Here is a 25703-nt window from a genome sequence, read left to right as displayed (position 1 = left end):
CAACGTGCATAATTAAAAAAACAATATATGAAAATTACATAGTGAAATTTGGAGTGTGGAATAGTTGAAAATTCTGCCTCCTAAGATTATTCACTGAAATTGAGTATAGAATATCTTCCTTACAAATAAACATAGTTTTAAGATGAATTGCTTAGACCATCGCAACTACCATCTTGTTTAATTTTTTTTTAAAATAATAATAATAATACTTTTTTATTATTATATTATCCTACATAGAGAGATAAATAGTGATAACAACATCTTTAAAGTGTTATAAAAATCAATTAATTTTTTATTTAGTTTTTATTTAATTTTTATTTTTTTTGATACTTTTTTGTTAGAATACATTACCACATATTCAGTGCACAACAGTAAGGCTTAGTATAGTGGTTAGCATCCTGATTTGAATAAAATAAATGGTGCAAATCTACCAATGAAAATATATCATATACATGTATATTAATAGAATATTCACAAGAAACTAAGTACCGAAAAAAATTATTAACAAATTAAACAAAAGCCAACAATTTATTTATTAAATAGAAATGTTCAAGAATCAAAATAAGTACAATTTAACAAATATTATGAATGAAGGTCTGAAGGAATTATAAATCAATTAAATTAATTGAATGTGTTCCAGAAAATACAAAAACAAAAAAAACTCTATCGCCTTATAAATTTAAGTGTTTTGTTTTGTTTTGTTTATTTTTGTTTATTTTTACTTTTTTAAAGTAGTCATTCATAGGAAAGACATCGAATCATATGAAAACATTAACTGTAACAATTTCTGCAAATTATACTGGAGTCTTTGTTTTTTTATATATATTTTTATATAATTTTAGTAGTAAATCTCAAAATACATTTTTTTTTTTCATTTTTTTTAGAAAATATTGATAATTCATAACTTTATTTTTTATTTCAGTTCTTTTAAAAATTACTCATTAAAATAATTAAAAACAATAATTACAAAAGACCAAGTACTCTTGCACAATAATATATATATAGTATAACAAGTCATGATTTTTTTACATATTGAAAAAATTAAAAATTAAAACTATGGTGTGTATTTTGATAGCCTTTTTTTTTTTTTTTTTTTTTTAAATAAAAATATACATCATTTATAGTTAAATAGAGAATTAACTGTGTTGGTTTTTTCTAATATTCATAAATACGTATAAGATCTACAATCAATTATAAATGTTATTATTTTTAATATGGGAAAATGAATTACTAAATTTATCCACCCATCATCAATATTTTTATTGGTTTTTGACCAATGAGGATCTTGTAGTGGAGAATTTTTTTTTGATGATGGTTAAGATGGGTGGGTCAATTTTGTAAAAGTTTGGGTCAGTTTAATGATTCCCTTACTTTCATTTAGCAAAATTGGAATCTTTAACAAATTAAATCTTTAAACAACAACTGAAAAGAGGTGATTACTTGCCAAATTCATGACTTTTGGGCTCCTTTATCTTTACAATTAATCTCCTCCCTAAGACACAAATTTCAAGGAGAGTGACAATTTCGTGTCAACTTGACAAACCATACAACACTATTGTTTCAGCAAATGGACAACATTGGTTTCGGTAAAGCAAAGAGTAAACCATGTTTTGGAGTATTCTTTGGAATGAGTGAGTGCGTGAGTTTGTATTCACAAACTGCTCTTTTTCTGTGTACATTTCGCCCCATGCACAGAAGATCTGCAAAACATTACCTTTCACCGCCGAGAACACCGCTGCAAAGCATTGTCGCAAAAGAAGACACTAAGTGCAACCTCAGCACTGAATTCAGACACGAAGACGACGACGACGACGACGCAGTCGGTGCTTAGATCAGAATGCCCCGCGAACCTAGAAGCGATCCACCCGCTGCCCAGCAACTGATAAAACTGAGGCTGCCCGGATGGATGAGTCCTTTTTGCTTGCTTTGTCGTGGGAATGAGTAACTAAGTCCGGTGCAGTCTGGACGGAGTTCTGCGGAACTGGTAAAAGTATTGCTCTTGAAGCAGTGAATTTCATAGTAACTGTGCCACGACTGCAACTGCGGAAGCGTAAAGCGGTCTTTGTAGCGGCACAATGACGGACACGAAGAGCTCTGGATGTTGCCACGTACCTTGAGTTCCTCTCTTTCGTGTTTCGGGAAAAAGAGAGGATCGCCCATATGATTTCTAGATTCGTCTTCGTTGGACCGAACCCCCTGCGCTCCTTCACCTCCGCTGGTTGCTGAGATTCCGGTGACTCTGTTAACGGTTCGGATGCAAAGTGTAGCGCAAAACCAGCAGCCTCCGTTTTAGATTAAAATAGAAACTCGTTGATTGCTACTGCAGTCGGTACGTGAGACGGTTTCAATTAGGGCCGAATCGATTCAGTCGAGGGTAACAGAGTGTGACCTGCGCCGACACGCCCATTCAGGACGGTTGCTTCGTGGGGGCATTCTCATCACCGAGTCCCACGTTACTTTTACACATGGAGGAGCGAGAACTCGTGCAGGCAAATGGGCTAGTGAAAATCGGCGAGGTGGCAAAAGAACGGCAGAAGGAGGTGCCCTCTTGTGCAGCATTAATTGAGCTGTCTAGAACTTTCTCCGAGGTGGACAGTTGCAGATACTTCGATGCGTCTGAAAAGTAGGGGTCGCGATATCTTCATGAAAGATCGATGGATCTCGACAATGGCGTACACAACGGTTGCCCTGCGGACAAGCGAAGTGTGACATCGACCATGGTGCTGATTGCTCCGTTCCCTTGCGTGCGGAGCAATATCAACAAGCAAATTGAAACTTCTTCTTCTTCATCAGAAAGGACTAGAAACTTACACATATAAAGGATACTCAACTCGGTAATCAACGCACAAAAACAGTTCAATCAAAGCGGCGCCACCGCCGCCGACTTCAAAGGTAGACTGGCTTGCGGCCATGGCCATGTTGCAAGCAGAACAAAGGCTCGTTGCGATGCGATGCGATGAGATGCGAGATCGAAGCCACAACAATTAAAAATTAAGAAAGTAACAACATACATGCTTTACAGGTAATTTTGACCTCCTTTATTTTTTTTACATCTTTTAATATTTATTTAAATTTGTAAGTTTAATTATGACATTCAATGATTAATTTTAAAATGCAATACATAATAAAAACCAAGATAAATTAGTTCTACATACATTATATAGTTTGATTTTTTTTAAAATAATTTTAATTTAGATAATTTATATTGTAAGATGTTATTTATTATTACGTTTTTATTAATATTTCTAAATTTTATTTTAAGTTTTTAAATATATTATTTTGTATTATAAAAGAATTTTATCAATTGCTCTATTATAAAATATTTGTTGTCTCTCATCAACCCACCTTCTTCTGCTCTTCCTCTAAATTTATAAACATCAATGTCTTTACTAGCATTAATAAATTATTGGCTAGTTTGCTAAGTTTGGTTAGCTCATAAACAACAACTGTGATCATTTTTTTTTATTTCTCTAAAATTTAGTATAAGGTTTTCCATCAAAATTAAATTCACATCAATTATATCACTTTTCTAATCATTATAGACTCTTTTGATCAAACTAGAACTTTATTATTACTAAGACAAATAGTCTAAAAAATGCATTTTTTTATACTTAAAAGATACTTGAATTATACAATTATCCATGTCTAAGTACATTGTCACTTGTGTATTCAATTCTCATTCTTTGATTATATTTTGTAGAAAGTAGAAGCATAAACTATTAATGGATTGTTAATAGCCTTGCATGTAGTGGGCTTCCACAATCTCAACTTCCATCTTTACTTTCACAAATAGATACCTTTTGATAGCAAAACATGTAAAAACCTAGACATAAAACCAATCCAAGGTTGATATATTAATTCTTGCACTAGATTAATCAAGCTTGCAAGAATCACAAAACCTTGATATATTAGAATTTTGACAAAATAAAAGATAATTTTTTCCATTAAAATTTGGATGATCTCTAATATTGTCATATCCACATTTGAATTTTTATTGCATAAAAAATCAAGACTTAAATGATAGAATTTCTTACCCAATTCTTTTTTTAATATCTAAAATTTAATTTATATTAATTTATATTTATTTATTTAAAATCAAGGATATAAATTCACAATCTTAAAAAAAACTTGCATTTTAGAAAATAATATCAACTAAAAAGGAATATTAGTCAAAAGTTATTAATTATACAAGGTATAATTATACATATAAATTTTTATGTATACATTTTATAAAATATTTGTTCTATTATTTAAGATAAAAATAATGTATTAAGATGTCATAAATAAATTATTAATTTCTTTTATAGAAATAGATTATAAATAAAGAAATAGACTTTATTATCATGAAATACTTTCATAAGATTATTTTGAATTTTCATCATGTTTCATTTTATTCTTAGAATCTAAAATAATTATTTATAAAGCTTATAATGTTATTATATAATCTTTTAGTGAAATTTGTAAAGATTCTATATTTCAACGTTTAAATAATAAATCTAATCAAAATATTTTTTTAGTTAGTTATATGTACAAATTTAAACATCATATATGAAGCATGATAAAAATATTCATGTTTTATAGAAGAATTCAAATTAAATATTAATTAATTGAGATTCAAACACACATTTAATATTAGATGGTTTTTAAAATTATAAATTATAAAAATCATGATAATAATGAATTTAAAAGTCATGTGTTAAATTGTGTTAAGGCTTTTGGAATAGATTGTATGCACATTTTTAACATAAATTTTGATTCAGCATTTGCAAAATTGATAGAGTTGAAAGATCATCTGTATAAAGTTGTGCTGAATAGTTCACATCAGAAACCACTACAGAAATCATGTGAGAAAACCTCAATCTACGAGAGTAGATTTCTCATCATTAATTTGTCAAAATTAATTAATTTCATATGTACGTATCCTATTCCTATCATGCACACATAGTCCATCAAAATACAATTAATTCCTGATAGCAACAAATGACTAAACCAAAACAAAGTAATAAATTCGTACATACTAACACACACACACACACACACACACACAGAGACAAGTGTATCTCAGAAATTTGCAATGGGGTTGCAAGTCTTGCATGTTTTCATTTTTATCTTTTCGGTTAATCCACAACTGTACTATGCATTCACTGAGAACCACTCCCACAATACTTTCACATGTGATTAAGAGTAGTTAGTTGCAATACCAACTGCAGCTGCTCCGACACTTCAAGAGGTTTTTGGATACTTGAGGGATCAACACAGATCTTGAATACTGTCTTTTTTTTTCATCACTTTGCTTTTATATTCTTAGGTTCATTCCTTCAGGAAAAATGGAAAAATAAGAATGTCAATGTTTAGTCATTCATCAGAAAATTGCGTCCCATGTCTCCTCGAGACAATGAAGTTGCTTCTGCAATTATCATTGGTGTGGAAAGCACAACTTTCATCGCGAAGGACCTTCCGCTCCGTTAAACTAGTACTAGTTTTAACGTCACCTAAAATACATGTTCTGACTTATCTATTGATATATATATATATATATATATATATACATACATACATCGAGAAACAGAGAGAAAGTGTTATATATAAACGCGCTTCTAAAGGCTCGTGTGCTTTAATATACAAAATTCAGAGATTCTCTGTCTGTGCTATGAAGTTGTAATTTGAAGGACTGCGATAGTTCCAGTCACCATGCAAACTATCGAACACTTTTTGACGAAGGAACGAGGAAATCACGATATCGATTCTATTGCTGGTGGGGAATCTCTAACCTTTGCTTACTGGCAATGGTCTTGTACTTTTGTTAACCGTTTTTGCAGACTGATGGATCGTGCTTCTTATTAGCGCAAGGTTTTTCATAATCAGCCGCAAATTCAAATAGCTCTCGCCCCTCCACGAGATTTGCCTCAGAGCTGCTCTCGTCCAACGACAGTTCCGGATCCTGCAGTGGTGAGTCTTGCCAAACCGTCACATGCCAACCTTCTCTTGCTGGAATCTGCATATGATTCAAACATGAAGCATATCAATACTGTGGATGTAGTCAAAGGTTAGGAAGAAGCAATGCTAAACTGATGTTCTCTACTCCCCTGCGTTGCTTCCTCTCGGTCAGAACATTGGAGCAGGTGCATACCATCTCACTTCGAAGGTAATGCTTTCTTTGGAAGCCTGCAAAGAAGAAATGCCAGAGAGGTTTTGTTAGATTGGCACGGTGATAGTGTAACGTAGCAAGACAGCGCCCGAGAAAGCGTGCTAGTCTTCGAGATAAATCCGCTTCAGGTTGACTCACATCTAGGGCCAAGATGAAGACCATTGCCTCTGCTCAAGGATTACAGACTGATAAGCAGAGACTCAAATCGCAAGAAGACAACGAATCGACAAATCTTTTAGAAAGACTTCTTTTGTGTTTTTCTCTGCGCACTCCAATTATGCCTCTTCCGTTGCTCTCGACTGCACCAGGCTGTGGAAAGCCCTGCACTCATACTAGTACCCCAAAAAAGCACAAGTAAGAACTACGTTTACCGAGAAATCTAACGGCGTCTACTGTCACATCCCGAGCAGCACCAGAGGCAGGAACGACTTGCGGCAAAGTGACGGTCACGATGCAGAGCGCAATTGTGAATTGACAAGAGATCCACCTCATTTGAGCACGAGCCATCGGAGGCCTGGACAAGCGTCTGAACTGACCTCAGAGCCTGTGGGGGCAGTTTGTCACATGCAGTGACGGTTAGAAAAGATTACGAACAAGTAATGCGACACAGCGCGCACCCTTGTGTGAGCTCCAGGGCCCTGCAACAAACTGCATGATAAGGATCCGGCGTCGCAGCTTCATTTTTGTACCACATCAGGACCCTAAACTTGCTGTAGCTGCAGGTCCATGTAGGTGTCACCCTGAGGATAAGTATCATGCTGCACCCGTCGGGCTAATCGAGCACTGAACGCGCCTAATCTTGTCTTCCGTGACGTGCCATCAAATGTGGTAGTGGTGATGATGGAATTGCCACTCATCCGTCTTCGACACCAGTGGCTAGAAAAATTCCCCGAGTCGTCCCCACCCTGCCTGCTCGTACTGCCGTGCTTGCTTGGCTTACACTGATCAGGATTCTGCAACTGAAGCTCCAGAAACATAGTACGATTTTTGCGGAAAACAACAAGAACAGAATAATAACAATTTTAACAACAATCATATACGTAAAATAAAATAAATAAAAAACAAAACAAAAAACAAAAAACAAACGATGACTAACACTGATATATATATATATATATATATATATGTATATATACATACATACATATATATATGCATATTCATACACTAAAATTGGTTTGAGCAACTTTCTTTCCTATAAGGATACTGTAATTTGTGGTTTTATTTTGCTCACTACAAATTTGATACGTCGATCCATCTGCCGAGCATTGTTTAGTTGAAGTCTTCAGACAAACTTCATAAATTTATATCTATATATATATATATATATATATATATATATTTAATCATATTATTCGTTGCACAGATAAATATATATATATATATATATATCGAAATGCGAATGAAACTTGTTAAATACTGCACCAAATGGAGTAAACCATCAGGAACCAAGAGCCCTTTCTCGATGTCCGAGGTTACGGAACCCAGTCCGCCTGGCAGATCTGACCACAGACACGGCCCACAAGCAACGACAAGAGTCTGAGCAGATCGTGTGTTGACCATGGCACCCACGCAGGATGATCCTCCTGCTGCAGCAGATAGGTGGGCTGAAGCGCAGCTCCATGGACCGATGCAGCGATGACGCCACCCCTCCCACTCTGATCCCTCCCTGTCTGCCTCCCTGCCTCCCACCGCAAGCCATCCATCCCGCTCCCCTCGCGGCGATGTGGGATCCAGCAGTACACCACCGCACTGAGACTGAAACACTGGGCCCTGTCCTGCTTGCTCGTCCCTCACTCGACGCTCGCCTGCACCGACCACGCAATCCAGGCGCCCTCCCTCCCTAAGCTCCTCCTCCTCCATCGCCGTCCTCGTGTGGATTTGATGGAAGCGCCGTTCCGTGGGATTGATCCCAGTGTGTATGTGTACTCACTCCGAGGGGACGAAGAAGAAGATAGGCCAGTGCATTCCACGCCACTGTCGTCACCAAACCTCTCGAATCCCGCATCACCACCACCACCCTCACGCAGATCCCCTCCCTCCCTCAAGCAACCAGTATTATCCTCCTCCACATGCCGCTTAGTATAAATTACATACTTGGTAATAGTATACACACTAAGTGTATGCTCACATAATTAGGGTTAATGTAATTAAGTTGGTGGGTGAATGCCACCAACACACTCTGTATATATGGTTGAGGCTTTGCCTCATGTGATTTATCTTTTACTCTTTTTGTCTGACTATGTGATATTAACATGGTATTAGAGCAATTTTTTATCTAAGGACATCATACTTGCATCAAGAATACTAGTTGGTATTTCAAACTATGCAAAGTGGTGGGATGTTATGATGAATGTTTTGCTAAAAAATAACCTTTTTGATGTAGTTGATCTTGAAGATTTGATTGTTAAGGCCAAACTCATAGCAAGGGTCAATAAACTAAACTCGAAGGCACTTCAACTATTTTTTCATTCTTCTTAAGAAGTTGAAGAAGATGGAGATACAACACAAAGTGTAGTGCTTTTTTATTTGCCTATTGAACCTATTAAGTTGAAAGAATACAAAAGAAAGTAAGACAAGGTATTAGACATATTACGTTTGTCTTTGACAAAACTTGCCAGAAAAAAGATTAAAAGAATACAAGATCTACTTAAGGTATGGATTAAATTACAAACCTTCTTTGAAACAAAGACAATGGCAGATAACATAATAGTTTTGGATAAATAGAATAATATAAAGATGGAAGAAAACATGACAATAGTAACTTACTTTTAACAAATTAATTTGTTGCTAAACCAACTATAGGACATTGATGAATATTTAAAAGAATCTATAATTTTATACAAGATCTTTTGCAGCATGCCAAAGAAGTTTGATATGTTTTGAGCTGCAATTTAAAACAAAGGACATATATTGAATCTTGATAAACTAATTAGCCTACTACTTACAAAAGAAATAATGTTACAAGAAACATTTGATAGAAGAAAAGATAAAGAAGAAGTATTTAATGTACACTTCAAAGACATGATTAAAAAAATTGATGATGAAGTAGATTCAAAAGAAGAAATTACAATAGTTTTAATGGTTATCAAAATTTTGCATCTTGCACATCTTTTGATATAAGTAAAAATATTTGTCACCATTGTTTAGAAAAAAGATATATTGCATGCAATTATAATGCACCTAAATTAGTTTACTTTGCATCAACATCTATACCAAACTATGCATGAACAGGAGCAAATAGAATATTTATTATAAATTTTATAATAGAATTTATTGAAAAAGAATAATCAACACCACTCACCTCAAAAGATGAGATATTTGAATCAATTTTAGATGTTTTTGCAACTGAAGCAACTAGAGGAAATTGGATCATAGATTTAAGTGCAAGCCATCACTATATTAGGCATTTTAGCAATCTTTCATAGATGATTAGTGTAAATGATGTTTCATTAGTTAAATTTATAAGAAATCAATCACATATTATAGCAACAAAAGAAGATGCACAGTTTTGTAATACCGATGAAGAAATAACACAACTTATTGATGTTTGTTATGTATCTAGTTTAAATCATAACTTATTGTTAATAAGACAATTTTTTAATCAAGGAAATATGGTCTTTTTCAATGGCTTAGGCTACATGGTAGTAACAAAAAAACACCATTTGAAGTTCTTTTCAAGGAGGTACAAATATCTAATACATTATATTATATTATTGATTTGTATAAATGAAATGAACATATACTAGTGACTAAAGATGATACAAATGAAAGCACTATAAAGCTTTAGCATTAAAAAATGGATCACTTGAATTATCGAAACCTCATTCATTTGAGCCATAGACTTCATGTTGTAGGTATTCTTCATCTTATACTTATAAAAACAATATGTTTAGGATGTTAGTTCAAAAAAATACATAAAAAAGTGCTACAAAGAAAATCCAATTTAAGGCACTAATATCTTTTGTATTAATCCATGTTGTCTTATGTGGATCAATATAAAGTCATTAAAAGACTTATAATATTTTTTTACAATAATTAATGACTATTTTAGATATATATGGATTTACTTTCAAAAAAATTAAAGACAAAACCATTCATAAATTTGGAGACCTCTTTAATCATATAGAAAACTAATTCAAGTAATATATTCAATTATTTAAACAAATAAAAGGGAATGTATGTCTCAAGAGTTCAAATAATTACTTAATAGTCTTGAGATCAAAATGGAATTAACAACCCTATTCAAATTCCATTAAAATTAAGTTTATAAATAGAAGAATCATATTTTTATCAAAAAGTTGCAACAACATGATAATCATGGCTCAAGCACTAGATTGTTTCTAGATTAAAATTATACTTACACCTACTCAACTAACTAATGTGTCCTCCACAAAAACAACCAATAGAATTATTCCACATAAAAAATTATTTAAGATTAAACCTTATTTTAGATGTACAATCTATATATATAATAAAATCTATCAGCCTAAACTAAAATCCAAAGCTATGATTTATAAGTTTGTGGAATATAATGAAACCTCTAATATATATATATATATATATATATATATATATATATATATATATATATATATTTTGACGTTATAAAGAAGAAGCTGATTCTTTCTTAAGATATTTAATTTGATAAAGGAATTATTTGAGGCAACTTACCTTCTTAGAAAAATAAGTATTATCATATTGGTTTCTTTTGGTATCAATTATATACCAAAAAAAAAAAAACATAAGATTGAAAAGACAAATTTACAACCAACAAATCATGTATCTACATCTAAAGGCAACTTACAACAAATTCTTGAGTCCTTAGATCTATTATATCTAAATGACAATTCACATGTCAATCCAATAAGAAAGAAATCTAGTAAAAATCTTTCAATCTTTAATAAACAAGAATTGTGTGCAATGCTTACATACTAAAAATACCTTAGCATGACCAATACAAGACCTATAAGAAAAAATATATGTATTAATTATAAACTAAATGAGTATTAATAAAGAAGTGATCATGATTATTGGGTGATATTAGTTGAGGCACTTGCAATAGGAATTGAATTTGTTTTCTTTCACAAAACCAATCAAGATAAGAAAAGAGGGATGTTATAGAGATTAAGATAGATGTAATAAGAAGAAATCATACATAGAAATTAATTTACTTACTTATTGGTTATGAATCAATTTCTACAAAATAGATTTATACAATAAAAAAAAATCTTGATGACAGCATACTCCTCAAGAAAATGAGGTTGGTGGCACAAGAATTTGAATAGACTAAAGGAATTAATTTTGAAGAGATATTTGCACCAATAGCATGGTGGAAAATTATTAAGGAACTAATAGCTATTGTAGCTCATAATAAATGGGACCTCAATTATATGAATGTTAAGTTTTTTATTTTATTTTATTTTTTATTTTTTATAGAGACCTTGAAGAAGAACTTTTCATACTTCAATTAGAAAAGAAAATTCAAGTGGATTAGGAAAAAAATGTCATCTAAAAAAAGCCCAATATGGCTTCAAGCAAGTTTTATATTAATGATACAAAAAAATTGACACCTATCTATTTAGCTAAGGTTTTATCAAAGAAAAAGTTACCAATAATCTATATCAATTAATATACAACAGAAGGATTTTAATACTTATTTGTTTTATATTTTTTATTTATTATTTATAAATAATTAGAAAGCATGGGTATTTCAAATTAAAACTCAACTTGAGCTGAAATATGAAATGAATGATTTGAAAGAATGAGGCATAATTATATATTTTCAAGTTGAGTTAATATACTTACTAGGAAGATGAATTTTTCTCACATAGAGACAATACATCACCAAAATCTTGAAAAGATTTAGATTATTAGATGCTACATTTTTTACTATTTTAATGGACAAAGGTCTTTGACTTCATATTATCATGCTAGATGCAGCTCTTATGATAGTATTCGATTTTAGGTCTATTGTCAACAAACTATGGCACATCAATTAAATATAACATGACATAACATAATCCACAAGGATTATTACTTGTTTTTTTATGTACTCCATAAGAACTACATTTGCAAGTAGCAAGAAAAATCTTAAAATATTTAAAGACTATATCTTATGCAAAAGTGAAGAAATGAGTATTTTTTTAGGATATACCAATGTAGATTATGCAATATGTTTGGATGAAAAAAATTAGCAATGGAATACATCTTTCTTTTATAATTGGCTCCTATTACATAGAAATCTAAAAAATAAAGTTGCGTAGTTGTTTCTTCTATAGAATTAGAATATATGACACTTTTAGATGGTTCCAGAGTAATAATTTGGCTTGCAAATCTACTTCATGACTTAGGAAGAGATCAAGTTGAACATATTTTTATCAAGTGTGTTGACACCAACAAAATGAAGATATCACAAAATGATATCTATTATACCAAATAAAATACATACATGATAATTTTTATTATATTAAAAAAAATTAAAAAAAGACTATATAATTAGATTATATGCCAACCAATCAACAAATAACTGATGTTTTTATTAAATTATTTGAAAAGAAGGCCTTAATCAAATTTAAGAAGACTTTTAGATAATATAATTGAACCTACTTTTGATTGCTTCTATCCTAATTGATTCTATCTTTCAGATTTTAAAATATAATATGTTGACAATTATCTATCTTCTCTCAATGAATCATCTTATCAATGATATAAGTTGCATATATGCATTCTTCATTGGAGTCATTGCTCTACATTCTAAACATGCTTTGATTGTTTGTACTTGATTATTTTTATTTGACATCACCTAATCTTTAACTCAAAGCAAAAAGAGTATATAATAATCAAGGTGAATTTCAAAATACTTTGTAAAATAGAAAAGTATTTAGTTAGTATAAAAATTACTCTAGTGCATTCTTTCTGATATATATATATATATATATATGTATATATATAACACAATCTACATCAAGGCCAGTGACTCTTACTATCAACCCCTTAAAGATTGATTCTATCAAGTAGTACTAAGATTTATTCAATTTCATCAAAATACAAATTTTTATAAGATTAAGGTTTTATATATAAATAGTAGTAATTGTAACTTTAAAAAGAACTAACTCACAATAAAGAAGTGATGAAATGATGAAATTTATAAGAAAAAAAAATATAAGATAATAAAAATAAGGTGAACTAGGGAATGTTATAAGAAAGTTTCTCTATACATCAAAGAACTTTGACATAGAGTAGGAACATTTTGCTTTATAGAACTTTCATATAAAGCCAAGGTATTTAACTTCTTTTACTTCATAATTTAATTAATTAATTATTGATATCACAAATAATAATTTCATATAAATATTTTAATTTTAAAAAAAATTATCTAAATCAATGTTGGACATAATATTGGCAATATACTATTGATTGAAAAAAAATTTCCATCTTAGAAGTACTTATGTACAAGAAGGCAACTTAATTATAAAAAATAGGATAATACATATTATCAAATCCTAATAAAAATAACAAAAATTTAATTAAAATTAAGACTAATACCAACAAATAAATAAAATCCATAAAAGAAAACTAAAAATAGCCACTTAAAATAAAAACAAAAAAGAAGATATAAGCAAGAAGCTTGATAATTCAAATTCAAGGGCAAAAACTATAAACAACAAAGATTCAATGATATAGTAAAAAAATTATAATATAAATTATTAATAATTTATTTTTATATTTTTATAAATTTATAATAATAAAATATTATATTATCATTAATTTATATATCTAAATGGCCTAAAATACAACCAAATAGAGGGCCAAGATATATCCAAAGGTGATCTAAGCTTATAAGAGGGTATTAACATAAACTATAAACTTTGTAATTATATATACATTAAGTTTATAATTATCTAATTAAAATTAATATAATTAATATAGTTAATATAATTAAATTGGTGTGTAAGTATTGTCACAAATAAATATAGATATTCTAATAAATATTTATATGATTAAGTAAGAATAGGTAAAAATAAATAAAAGTAAATTAATTTTAGAAGACTTTTTAGAGAAGCTTCTTAAAAGCTTTATAGATATTGCTTGACTTTATATGTGTTTGTAGTTGATTAGTAGATTAGAAACTTAGTCAACAAGTTAACTATGTCTTGGTTGCTTGTGGAATGAGTTAATTATGTGGCACACATGTAGAAAACTTACCTTGGAAGTTAAGATACATATCTTGCAAAGTCAATATATTTTGAAGGTATTATAGAACATTGCTACATAGCTCCTAGTTAAGAGTATATATGGAGGCAAGAATGAATCTTTTTTCACTCTTGTCAATGCCTTTCTAGTCCTTAGTCTTATTTCAAGACTTTCTAGTTTTCTTGTTTTTGGCAATAGCCATTCTAATTCAATGTTATATTAACTTTGAGTGACTTTGTAGCTCCTTTAAGTGATACATGAGTGTATTAAGGATTTTATTTTCTTGAGATTAATGTCCTTCATAGTTTGATAAGAGTACTAATATACTATTTTTATCTTATTTAAAAAGTGAGTGTATTATTCCACTTCTATTATTATATTTTGAAGTTTGCACACTATCTACCTTTAAACAAAAAATCTTATTTTTTTAAACTAATCTTTTTCTTAAAGAAAGTAGATTATCCATCTTTGTAGAATTTTTTATTAGAGATTGTAGATTACCTTCCTCTAATTTAATATTTTGAATTTGTTTGAGTTATCTATAAAAGAAAAGATTATAGATGCTAGTCTTAGTAGAAGTGAGAATAAATTTTCAACTATTGTAGATCTTCATTAGCTTGTCAATACTCTAAGAGAAGAAATCTCACATATTATCAATATAAATCATGGAGATACTATGCCTACGCCTATTGTGAGTCATCAGATTGACTCACTAGTTGTTTTAAGACAAAAGAATGCATGCAAAGTGCCAAAATTACAATTATTAGATGTGCTTAGAAGATGTTAAAGAAAGAAGAATGATATTAGTGGAGAAGAAATGGAGTCTTAGTAAGTCTTGGAGGCAATTATTTTAGTTGATTTAGTATTTTAACTTATTATTGAGGAGTAAGGATTAGTTACTAAAATCAATATCTATATTAATCTTATATCTATATGTATTAATTATACAAAAACTATAAATGTTAGTTAGTAGTTAAAAAAAACATGAGAAAGAATCTCATGTCTTTTTAGTTATTTATATAGAATGTAGAATTTATAATAGATTTAAATTTATTCTATTACTATAAAAAAATCAATAATATAGGAAATTATATCCTTAAATTTCTATTAGCATTATAGAAACATTATAGGAGTTTTTAGAATTTATTTAGAAATTATTTAGAATTTTTAGTAGATTCAAATTAATTTTTATCACTATAAAAAATCATCAATATAGAGAATTATATCTTTATATGGATATTACAATTATAGAAATATTATAGGAATTTTTAGAATTTATTTAGAATTTATTTGGAATTTTCTATGAATTTTTAGGGTAATTTTCAAGACCTTGGTAAAATTGAGTTTTATCACTTGGGGAGCCATTATGAAGACATGGAGCAAGGTTTGAAGGCCACAAAATGCTCCTAGGCTAATTGGGTGTTTTTGAACACCATAGGGAACTAAAAAATACAAAATATTAATTCTATTAGTAGAAAATAGGAGGACCAACAACTAGTATAGTCCTTGTAAGAAGGGAGGTGCACAAGTCCCACATGGATTGTAGCACCTTGGATGTAGGTAGGAAGATAAGACTAAGGCCTCAAGGCCTCTTTAGGCAACCCATATACACTACGTGTGAGCCTTGGTGAGGTTCGAATCCTTGATCTATTAACAAATTATTCTTGAGGTAAAATATTTTTTACTGAACTTTACACTCATACATTTGGAAGAAGTTGTACAATTGAAGCAAGCAAGTAGATTGACCTCACAACCAAATCTATGGAATTTTGCTTCTACAAGAATAATAGGAATAAGGATTAGTATGCATGATAAGTTTGATAGAATAAGATCAAAATTTTGAGGATTTTTGCAACAAGTGAAGCTCTATCTAAGGTTGCACCCTTTCCAATATCTTGATGGATTTACTCAAGTCAGATTTATAAGTGCACTTCTATCAAGAAGTGTTCTCTCTTAGTTTGTACCTTTAATGGAAAAGATTTGTGATTCTTTTATAATTTGAATTCATTCCAAAAAGTATTTATGGCCACATTTGAAGAAAGTGATCAGGAAAGAGTAGCATAGACCAAGTTCTTATCTTTATGATAAAGATCATGGTTGGCCACCATATATGGTGCTGAATTCCAAAATCTCACTTATGATGTGGATTGGAATGATAAAGCCTTTATCAATCAATTTTGATATGAATTGAAGGATATTATCAAAGATTTTTTACTGACAATATCAAAGATAAAATCTTTAAAATAATTTATTTCTCAAGCTATTGCATGTGACAATCGATTATTCAAAAGATATCAAGAACAAAGATATGGTTAGAAAATAATAAATCAAATAATGATGGCAGCTCCAAAGTTTTTAGAAACTTATTTATCAAAGCCAAAATCAATGAAAATTGATACAATATGTTTTAAATCCTTCACAGAGTAAGAAAAGAATCGACAACCTCAAAAGGACTTAAGCTTATATTGTCGAGAAGCTAAACATACTTCTCAACATTATCCAAAGAAATAATGTAATTACAAAATAAGAAGCATGATTGCCAAAGAAGATAATATGTTAGAGAACAAGTTGCTTCAGCTACAATAGGGATTGTGTGATTGGAATCTATATAGTATCTAGCAAAGGTCCTATTTTTTTTTTTGATCCTTTATCTTGTTTTACAATAGAAGTTTTTTTAGGACCAAAAAATCACAAAGTTTTAGCCTTATTGGATTTAAGAGCCTCAACTTATTTTATAGATGAAGATTTTGTCATAAAACAAGACATATTCTTAATTAAGAAAATCAAACTTGTGCATGTAGAAGTAATAGATGGATGTTTATTATCTTTTGGAGATGTTACATATGAAACTATTCTTGTAGGAGTAGCAACTAGTAGTCACAATAGTTTAGTAATATTTAATGTAATTAAATCTCCTTCTAATCTAATTATTTTAGCATTATTATAGTTAGAAAGATATAACCCTCAAATAGACTAGATTTCTTGCAATTTTGATTTCTCTCATAGTTTAGCCTAAGGTCCTGCTAAGCAAGTAGAAATCCATAAGTCTAGTATATCCAAACCTTTATTAGTAGATGCGAGAGCTTTTATGCATGTTGTAAATCCAGAGCTATATTAAGTGATATTCCTACCCAATATTAAGATTTCAAAAAGTTGAATGGAGATATTCTTTCAGAGCATTGTCCTTATGATTGTACCATTGATCTTCAAGAAGAATTTCAACCACTATTTAGACCAATGTATAGCATATTACAAAATAAATTGGCTCCATTCAAAGCATAAATTGATGAAAACTTAGCTAAGAACTTTATACACCATTCTAAATCTCCAACCGACTCTTCTATCTTATTTGTAAAAAAAAAAGATAGATCTTTGTGGATATGTATGAATTATTAAGGATTTAACAAGATCACCATCAAGAATAGGTATCTTCTACCTTTGATTTCAAGACTCCTTGATCAACTAAATCAAGCAAAAATCTATACAAAAATAGATCTACAGAGAGCATACAATCTAGTCTGTATCAAAGAAGCAGATGAGTGGAAGATTGCTTTTCAAACTAGGTATGGATATTTTGAATATAATGTCATGCCTTATAGACTCAATAATGCATTAGTTGCTTTCCAACATCTAATAAATGATATCTTTCATGAATTTCTTGATAATTTTGTTGTTTGTTATTTAGATGACATTTTAATCTATTCTAAGAATACAAAAGAACATGAAGTTCATGTTTGTCGTGTATTACAAAAACTAAAAGATAGAAGATTATATGCAAAGATGGAAAAATATGTATTCTACACTACTCAAGTTGATTTTTTAGGATACATCATTTCCAATGAAGGCCTTATGATGGATCCAAAGAAGGTCCAAATTATCACAGATTAGAAGATCAAAAAATACTAAGAGATATGCAATATTTTTTGTGTTTTGCCAATTATTACCAAATCTTTATCAAGAATTTTTTATTCAAGTTATAGCTTCACTTATACGTTTGATTTATAAAGACAAACTTAAGTGGAATAAAAAAGCCGAAGCATTGTTTGTTCCTTTAAAGAAGGAATTTACTTCTACATTAATTTTATATCATGTCAACTTTTTTAAGGCATTCTTTATGAAAACAAATGTATCAGACTTTGCCTTAGGTGCAATATCATCACAAATGGGAACAAATGACAAACTCCATTGAGTAGCTTTCCATTCCAAAAAAATTTCAGCAATCAAAATTAACTATGAGATCCACAACAAAGAATTTTTTGGAATTGTGGATTCATTTCAAGAATAGCATCATTATCTAGAAGGCACTTCAAGTCTAGACATAGTATATATAGATCACAAGAATTTCAAGCATTTCATATCAGCATGTGTTTTGAATTATCACCAAGCCCATTGGAACATATCATTATCAAGATTGGATTTCAAGATCACATATCAACCCCCAAAACAACAAGATTTATTATATGTTCTTTTTTAAATGCTCTTATCTTGTATCAAAAGAAGGAGTCATATCTTTTTATCAATAAAAAATAATCTAATTGAAACTAGGGTATTTTCAACTTCAAGCAATAAAATCAACATCGACTATTGATTTGACCTTTGTCAAATAAATTTAATCAAGTATGTCCTTTGATCTTCTTATTTATGATATTATGAATCTTTCTTTTGAGTTTCATTATGTTTCAAAGTTTGAGTTTAAGAACAATCTATTCTATTTTAAAGGACGCCTATATGTTTGAGAAAGAAAAGTACATTTACATATTCTTCAAGCTTATTAAAACTTTTCAGCAACAAGATATTTTGGATACAACAAGACTTTAGAGCTTATATCTAGAGATTTTTAGTGATTACAAATATGGAAGGTAGTAAAAGTCTTTTTCCAATCATGTGATGTTTATTCAAGTTTAAAAATTCTTTGTCATCAATCTTATAGACTTTTCCAACCATTGTTTATATTTGGACAACCATGGACTTCTATTTTTATGGATTTTATTATAAATCTTTCAAGTCAAGTTCATATGACTCTATATTCATAATCATAGATTGATTCACCAAAATAGTATATTTTGTATCATATATAAAATTTATTTCAAATAAAAAAATATCTAAGTTTTTCATTGACAATATCTATTGCTATCATGGATTGTCAAAGGATATTATATTGAATAGGAGGATTCAATTTATATCAAGGTTTTGGAGAATCCTATTCAAGATTTTAAAGGTAGATATAAAGCTTTCTTTAGCTTTTTATCCTCAAATGATAGACAAACAAAATGGATGAATTAAATTTTAGAGCAGTATTTGAGGTGTACCATCAACTATCATTAAGATGATTGCATCTCTCTTTTGCCATTGGCAGAGTTTGCATACAATAATTTGATAAATTCTTCTACTCAATAAACACCTTTCTTTACTAATTATGGTTATCATCCATGACTTGATACTTTGAATTTTCAAAAGTTTATAATCGTACAGCAAAAAATTTAACAATTTATTTGTTTGAGTTACATGAAATAATAAAGACATAATTAAAAAAAAGCTCAAGAATGACAAAAGACCAATGCAGATGCCTATAATACAGAGCAACTACAATTCAATGTAGGTAACAAGGTATGGTTACTTCATTGCAATATCAAGACTACTCATCCTTGTGATAAGTTGGACTATCGTAGGCTGGGACCTTTTTCAATTTATAAACAAATCAATCGCGTTGCTTATCAATTACATCTACTAGAGTCTATGAAGATCTATCTTATATTTTACATATCCCTTCTTGAGCCATATAAAATAGCAAATATCTTGGAAAGAAGACAAATGCTACTTCCTCCTATAGAAGTGGATAATAATCAAGATTTTGAGGTGGAAGAAGTCTTAGACTCAAAGCAATTCCGAAATAGGTTAGAATATCTTATTCATTGGTGTGGATATGATATTGGTGAATGGACATGGGAGCCATAAAAAATCTTACAAATGTAACAAAGAGGGTTGAAGCCTTTCTTCAATGACATCTATGAAAACCAAGATAAAAAATAGTAAATCTTTGCTATAAAAAAATAAAACCAAAGGAAGATAACACTATATGTTCTATTCTTTGTTATAACTTGTGTGTAGTTAAGGAGATGGAGAAGCAACAACCAACAGATTCAATTCAAGAGCTTTCATTTATAGACTTATTATATGAGATATTAAAATTGTCACAACCATCAAGACAATGAAATCAAGATAAAGATCCTCAAGAATAACATATATTTCTTTGAATAGATGGCAAAATACAATGTATTTTGTATCATGACCTTGAAAGAAACTCCCAATGTTTGGTGATTTTATTTGATGTAGAAACAACTTCTGATGGTATTCCAAATATTTTATTTGAAAGAAGTTACAAAAGCCTCAACAATGACCAAATAATAGGGTGGTCTTCTTGCCTTGGTATGAAACACTAATGATGGGTGAAAGGACCTATCAACCATCTTGAAAGAAAAAAAAGATCAAAGTATGTGGCAAATAAAATTCGTTGCATCTTAGATTTCATCAATATATGAAGACCGCTCCTCATAGAATTTGTCCTTAGAAGAGGAGGTAATGTCACAAACATACATAGATATTTTAGTAAATACTTATATGATTAGGTAGGAATATGTAAAGTAGATAAAATTAGGTTAACTTTGTAAGATCTTTTATAGAAGCTTCATAGATACTGCTTGACTTTACATGTATTTATAATTGATTAATAGATTAGAAACTTAATGAATAAGTTAACCACATGTTGGTAGCTTGCAAAACAAGCTATTTATGTGGCACACATATATAAAACTTACTTTGTAAGTTAAGATACAAATCTTACAAAGTCAACATGTTTTAAAGGTCTTATATGACATTGCCATGTAGCTCCTAGTTAAGAGTATATATGGAGGCAAGAATGAAGCCTTCTTCACTCTTGTCAATGCCTTTCTAGTCCTTAGTCTTATTCCAAGACTTTCTAGTCTTCTTCTTTTTGACTATAGTCATTCTAGTTCAATATTATATCATCTTTCAGTGACTTTCTAGCTTCTTTCAGTGATACATGAGTGTATTAAGGATTTTCTTTCTTCAAGATTCATATCCTTGACAAGTATTGACAATACACTTTATATATATGGCTGAAGCTTTTTCTCATATAATTTATCTTTTATTCTTTTTATTTGACTACACAATACCAATATTTTCAACACTTCTCAACTTCTTTACCATTGCCATACTTACAACCATCAAATGCTTATATTCTTAGACTACAATGGAAGAAAGAAAGGTTGATAGTGTAGAAATTGAATGACACATAAGACTTGGCTAGAAAGCATGGATGAAGTAGAGCTTGAATTTTTTTTTTGACAAAGTTAGAGGAAGGGGGAGAAAGAAGGTATGGAAGGAGGGAGATTGGTTTTGTAAGTATGTTGTTATGCATGTTGTGACAATATTTATTATGCATACAAATATTGCCATACAAAAGAGTTCTTTTCTTTTATTTTTTATTTTTTATTTTTTAAATTATTTATTATTATTTTATGATGTTGCCATACACATTATGTGGTGATTGTTGGTATGTATTTATTGTTTGAAGTTTAAGATTGTCATATAATTTGAAAGCAATCTTTTTGATAGTTTATTTGTTGCATGTCTTAGAATTAAGAAATTTTCTTTTAATTAAATAAATAAATATATATAATATCTTTCATAAAATTTTATGTAATTAAATGATAATTAATATAAATTATTTTATGAAATATTACCTAATTCAATTAGAATGTATAAAAAATATAATATATTTTTAATTTGAATATATAATAAATAATTATATTTTGGTGAATTTAAAATAATAATTTAAAAAATATTTAGAATTAAAAATCTATATACCTATCTAAAAATTTATAAATTTTAATAGAAATATATTTTTCTATTTACAATAAGACAATAGAACTTCATATAATAAAAAAATTATACAATCTATTAAATTCTATGAAAAATCCCAATTTCACTTTTTATAAATATTAATCTTATATAAGATATATTCTCTACTAATGATCAAATTATTCAATATTTAAATATAAAATTAAATTAAATTAAAATTTTATCCTTAAAGTTATATTTTTTCTTAAATAAAATTATGAATAGACATGTATGTTGTTGTGAAATAAAATCCATAAATTTATATATGTATAAATATTCAAAACAGTTCTAACCTAAAATAAAAAAAATCACAAAACTAAGCTCTCATTAAATAGTAGTAATATTATAAATTTTAATATATTAAAAGATAAAAAAAATTACGTAATTAAAAAATATATATTATATAATTAAGACATCATATAAGAAATTGGATTATAGAATCATTTAAAAAGCATTAGCTCATAATTTTTTTAAGAAATTAAAAAAATATATATTTTAAAATAAATGATAGATATTAGTAAAACAAATCTTTACAATATATAACTAAAAACTTATAGTCATTAAATACAAATTTTAAAATATTTTATCAATTGTCTTTGTAGTTAGTTTGATTTTTAAATGGATTGTATTGTTTTACCTCTAAAATATGTTATCTATATCATTAGTTTTGCTATTTATCTATTTCATGAAATGTTGAGTATCTTTATATAATTGATCAATGGTTTTTGCAAACAAGGACTAAAGAACCATCTTTTTGACAACAAAATTTACCAAGATCATTCCATAACCTATCTTCTATGTGTTGCAAATTAATAATTCATCTGAAATTTCAACATTAGAGATACACAAGTTTTTGTATGCATTCTTAGAATTGGTCTAAAAATCAAAGAATATATTAGATTGCAACAATGTATTTGTTCACAAAATTTGCGACTTCTTTCTTCTCTCTTTATTTTTACATATTTAATCATATTACATTCTTTTCAAATGACAATATTTTAACTAACTGACATAAAAAGAAAATCAAAAGATGACATTTTTTATATACCATGCATACAAGATGGTAATAATCATAATATTGCTTAGGTACTACTTTGGTCTTTTTGCTTAGTTCTAATTTTTTTGATTTTTTTTAAATCAATTTTCACTTTTGTGTTGGTGCAATATTTTATATGGATTGAAGAATACAACTAAGCATCCATTATATAAATCAATATATATGTATATATATATATATATATATATAGATGAAAGGCAAGTATGTATATGTGTTGAGGCAAATAAATTGTAAGTTAATCTTGTAGTCATGTCCACGTATTCATGAAAAACGAGGTGTTGCCAAAGAGGTGTTGCCAAATGCAAGAACAAAGTCCAAAGAAACAATTGATTATGAATCCAATGTACCAATAAATCCATTTTATAATGACACCTTGTTGTTTCAATAAAGAGAGTTCTCATAAAGAGACATGTTTAGAAACAAAAAAAACCCAAAATATTAATCAAGATAATTGATAATAGCTGAATGGCACATCAAGATTTTTACAATTGTGTCTTGCATTATTAGATTTCGTAATGGAAGTAGGTGGGAGGAGAACAAGGAAAGGAGGAGGGAGGAGGGAGGACAAAAGTACTGTGCACCGGCCGGGAATCGAACCCGGGTCTGTACCGTGGCAGGGTACTATTCTACCACTAGACCACCGGTGCCAGAGGTGACGATAGTCGGACTGAAAACAGTCCATCCTTGTAACTGGTAGGCACACCTTTCACTACACTACAACGACAACTCGGTTAACAGTGGATCGCATCCGATTTCCAGGGCCCTGATGACCACACCGATTATAGTCCAATCCTCTTCCCGCACCGACCCCCCACCTCCACTCTCCCCCCTCCCTTCTCGTGTTGTGTAGACTGCAAAAACAACACAATAGACTTCAAAAGATATACAACGACATGTACTACTAATATGAGTCGACGATTATTGTATGACAAAACTCTCTCGCATCACAATTGCTCAATGGGGTCGTGATCATCAATCTAATATGTATAATATCAAAGTAACATTCCTTAACCCTCCTCGAATTTGCAACTGTGCAAAACATTACCAATCACGGTGGTGACTTAATCTAGATTACAAACACACGCAGCTCAGATGGAGCAACCCGAAGGATCAAGTGTCAAACGATGCATTCCCGCATCGAAAATGTCGCCAATCTCCCGCAGCTGAAATTCCGCACCTTCACCGCACCTCGTTGACACTGCTGGATTCACGAGCAGAATGGAGAGGTGGGGACCCGTCCCAGCCCCTTTCCATTCAACACACACCCCCTCCCCTCGACAAAAATTCGGGAAACCCTACAATGCGCAGAGGATGGTGGAAACTGAAGAAATCACAGGGCAGGGCGATCGAGAAGGGATCGCAGGAGGAGGAGTGCTAACAATCGCCCAGCAGGACTAGAATTGCAAACGTGAGTAACAGCAGATTGCCATAAATTGCTCGGGTATCAAGCACAAGGAACACGAATTCTGGTCTGAATATCTTTCTCGACTGGGGTTCAGGGTTAATTGCTGTCCACAGCGCGAACAGCATTGATCCGTCGTTACAGTGGATATGGATTCCTCGTCTTCTCTAGTCACCTTTATGGCAAGCTTCTAATCTTTCTTCCACTTTTGCTGGTGTCATCGACAAAATTTTGTGCACACTTTCGAAAACCTGCAGTTTGAAAGAAAGTTGGAGTTTCTGAAACACACATTGATATTTTTGTGGAAATATGATCTTTAAGACATAATTAAAATACTTTGTATTGGAACACAGTTGGCTCATGTTGGTCGACCTAGTTGAACCAGTGCCATTGTCATTGAAAATACGAAGAAGGAAAATCTTTTTCAAATTTTACTAGGAAAAATATATATATATATATATATATATATATACATATATTCACAAAATTTTACATCTTCCAATCAAATCATAGGAATTGTACACAACTTGCCACTTGGTCTAGTATAGTTGTGCTCTTGTGCAATTTTTTGCATGACAAAAACTCTTGCCTTTTGCCAAATGCTAGATTGTATAGTGCAATGGATTGATGATTTGCTTCAGTATCAATTTTTTTGCTTATGGTGCATTTTTGCTTGCAATAGTGAATCTCTATCAATAGGGGATCTATGAGGTTATACATGCCTTACTACAATACAAACACTTAATGAAGAGTAACAATTTAAGGATTTTTTTTGCAAAAGCTACTTTCTATTCAAAATGCAATTGGTATGCATTATCTTTTTTCCAACTTGTAAGTATACCATATTATGTATCTCCCAATTATTTCAAAATTACCAAATCTACACATGCAACTTCAAGTCTAATGTCCAAATTCAACTTCACATTCTATTTTATATCATTCTTCTTTTATTCTTAAGCACACATCACATGCAAGATGTG

General features: G+C 30.2%; 1 protein-coding gene and 1 non-coding gene across 2 annotated transcripts; both read right to left on the bottom strand.

The window, feature by feature from the left end:
- Positions 1-5362: 5362 nt before the first annotated feature.
- Positions 5363-6793, bottom strand: LOC112285518 (uncharacterized). The gene is made up of 3 exons (XM_024526427.3): positions 6520-6793; positions 6131-6165; positions 5363-5995 (listed from the first exon to the last, which is right to left on the bottom strand). The coding sequence occupies exons 1-3, from the start codon at positions 6653-6655 to the stop codon at positions 5804-5806; spliced, it is 363 nt and encodes a 120-aa protein (XP_024382195.1). The 5' UTR covers positions 6656-6793; the 3' UTR covers positions 5363-5803.
- A 17104-nt stretch (positions 6794-23897) lies between these two features.
- TRNAG-GCC (transfer RNA glycine (anticodon GCC)) lies at positions 23898-23968 on the bottom strand. Its single transcript has one exon. It is a non-coding gene; the product is annotated as a tRNA-Gly (tRNA).
- Between the last annotated feature and the right edge of the window lie 1735 nt (positions 23969-25703).

Source organism: Physcomitrium patens, chromosome 8, assembly GCF_059467195.1.
Source record: "Physcomitrium patens ecotype Gransden chromosome 8, ASM5946719v1, whole genome shotgun sequence".
Taxonomy (NCBI): Eukaryota; Viridiplantae; Streptophyta; class Bryopsida; order Funariales; family Funariaceae; genus Physcomitrium; species Physcomitrium patens.
This window is presented reverse-complemented; position numbering and strand designations above follow the sequence as displayed.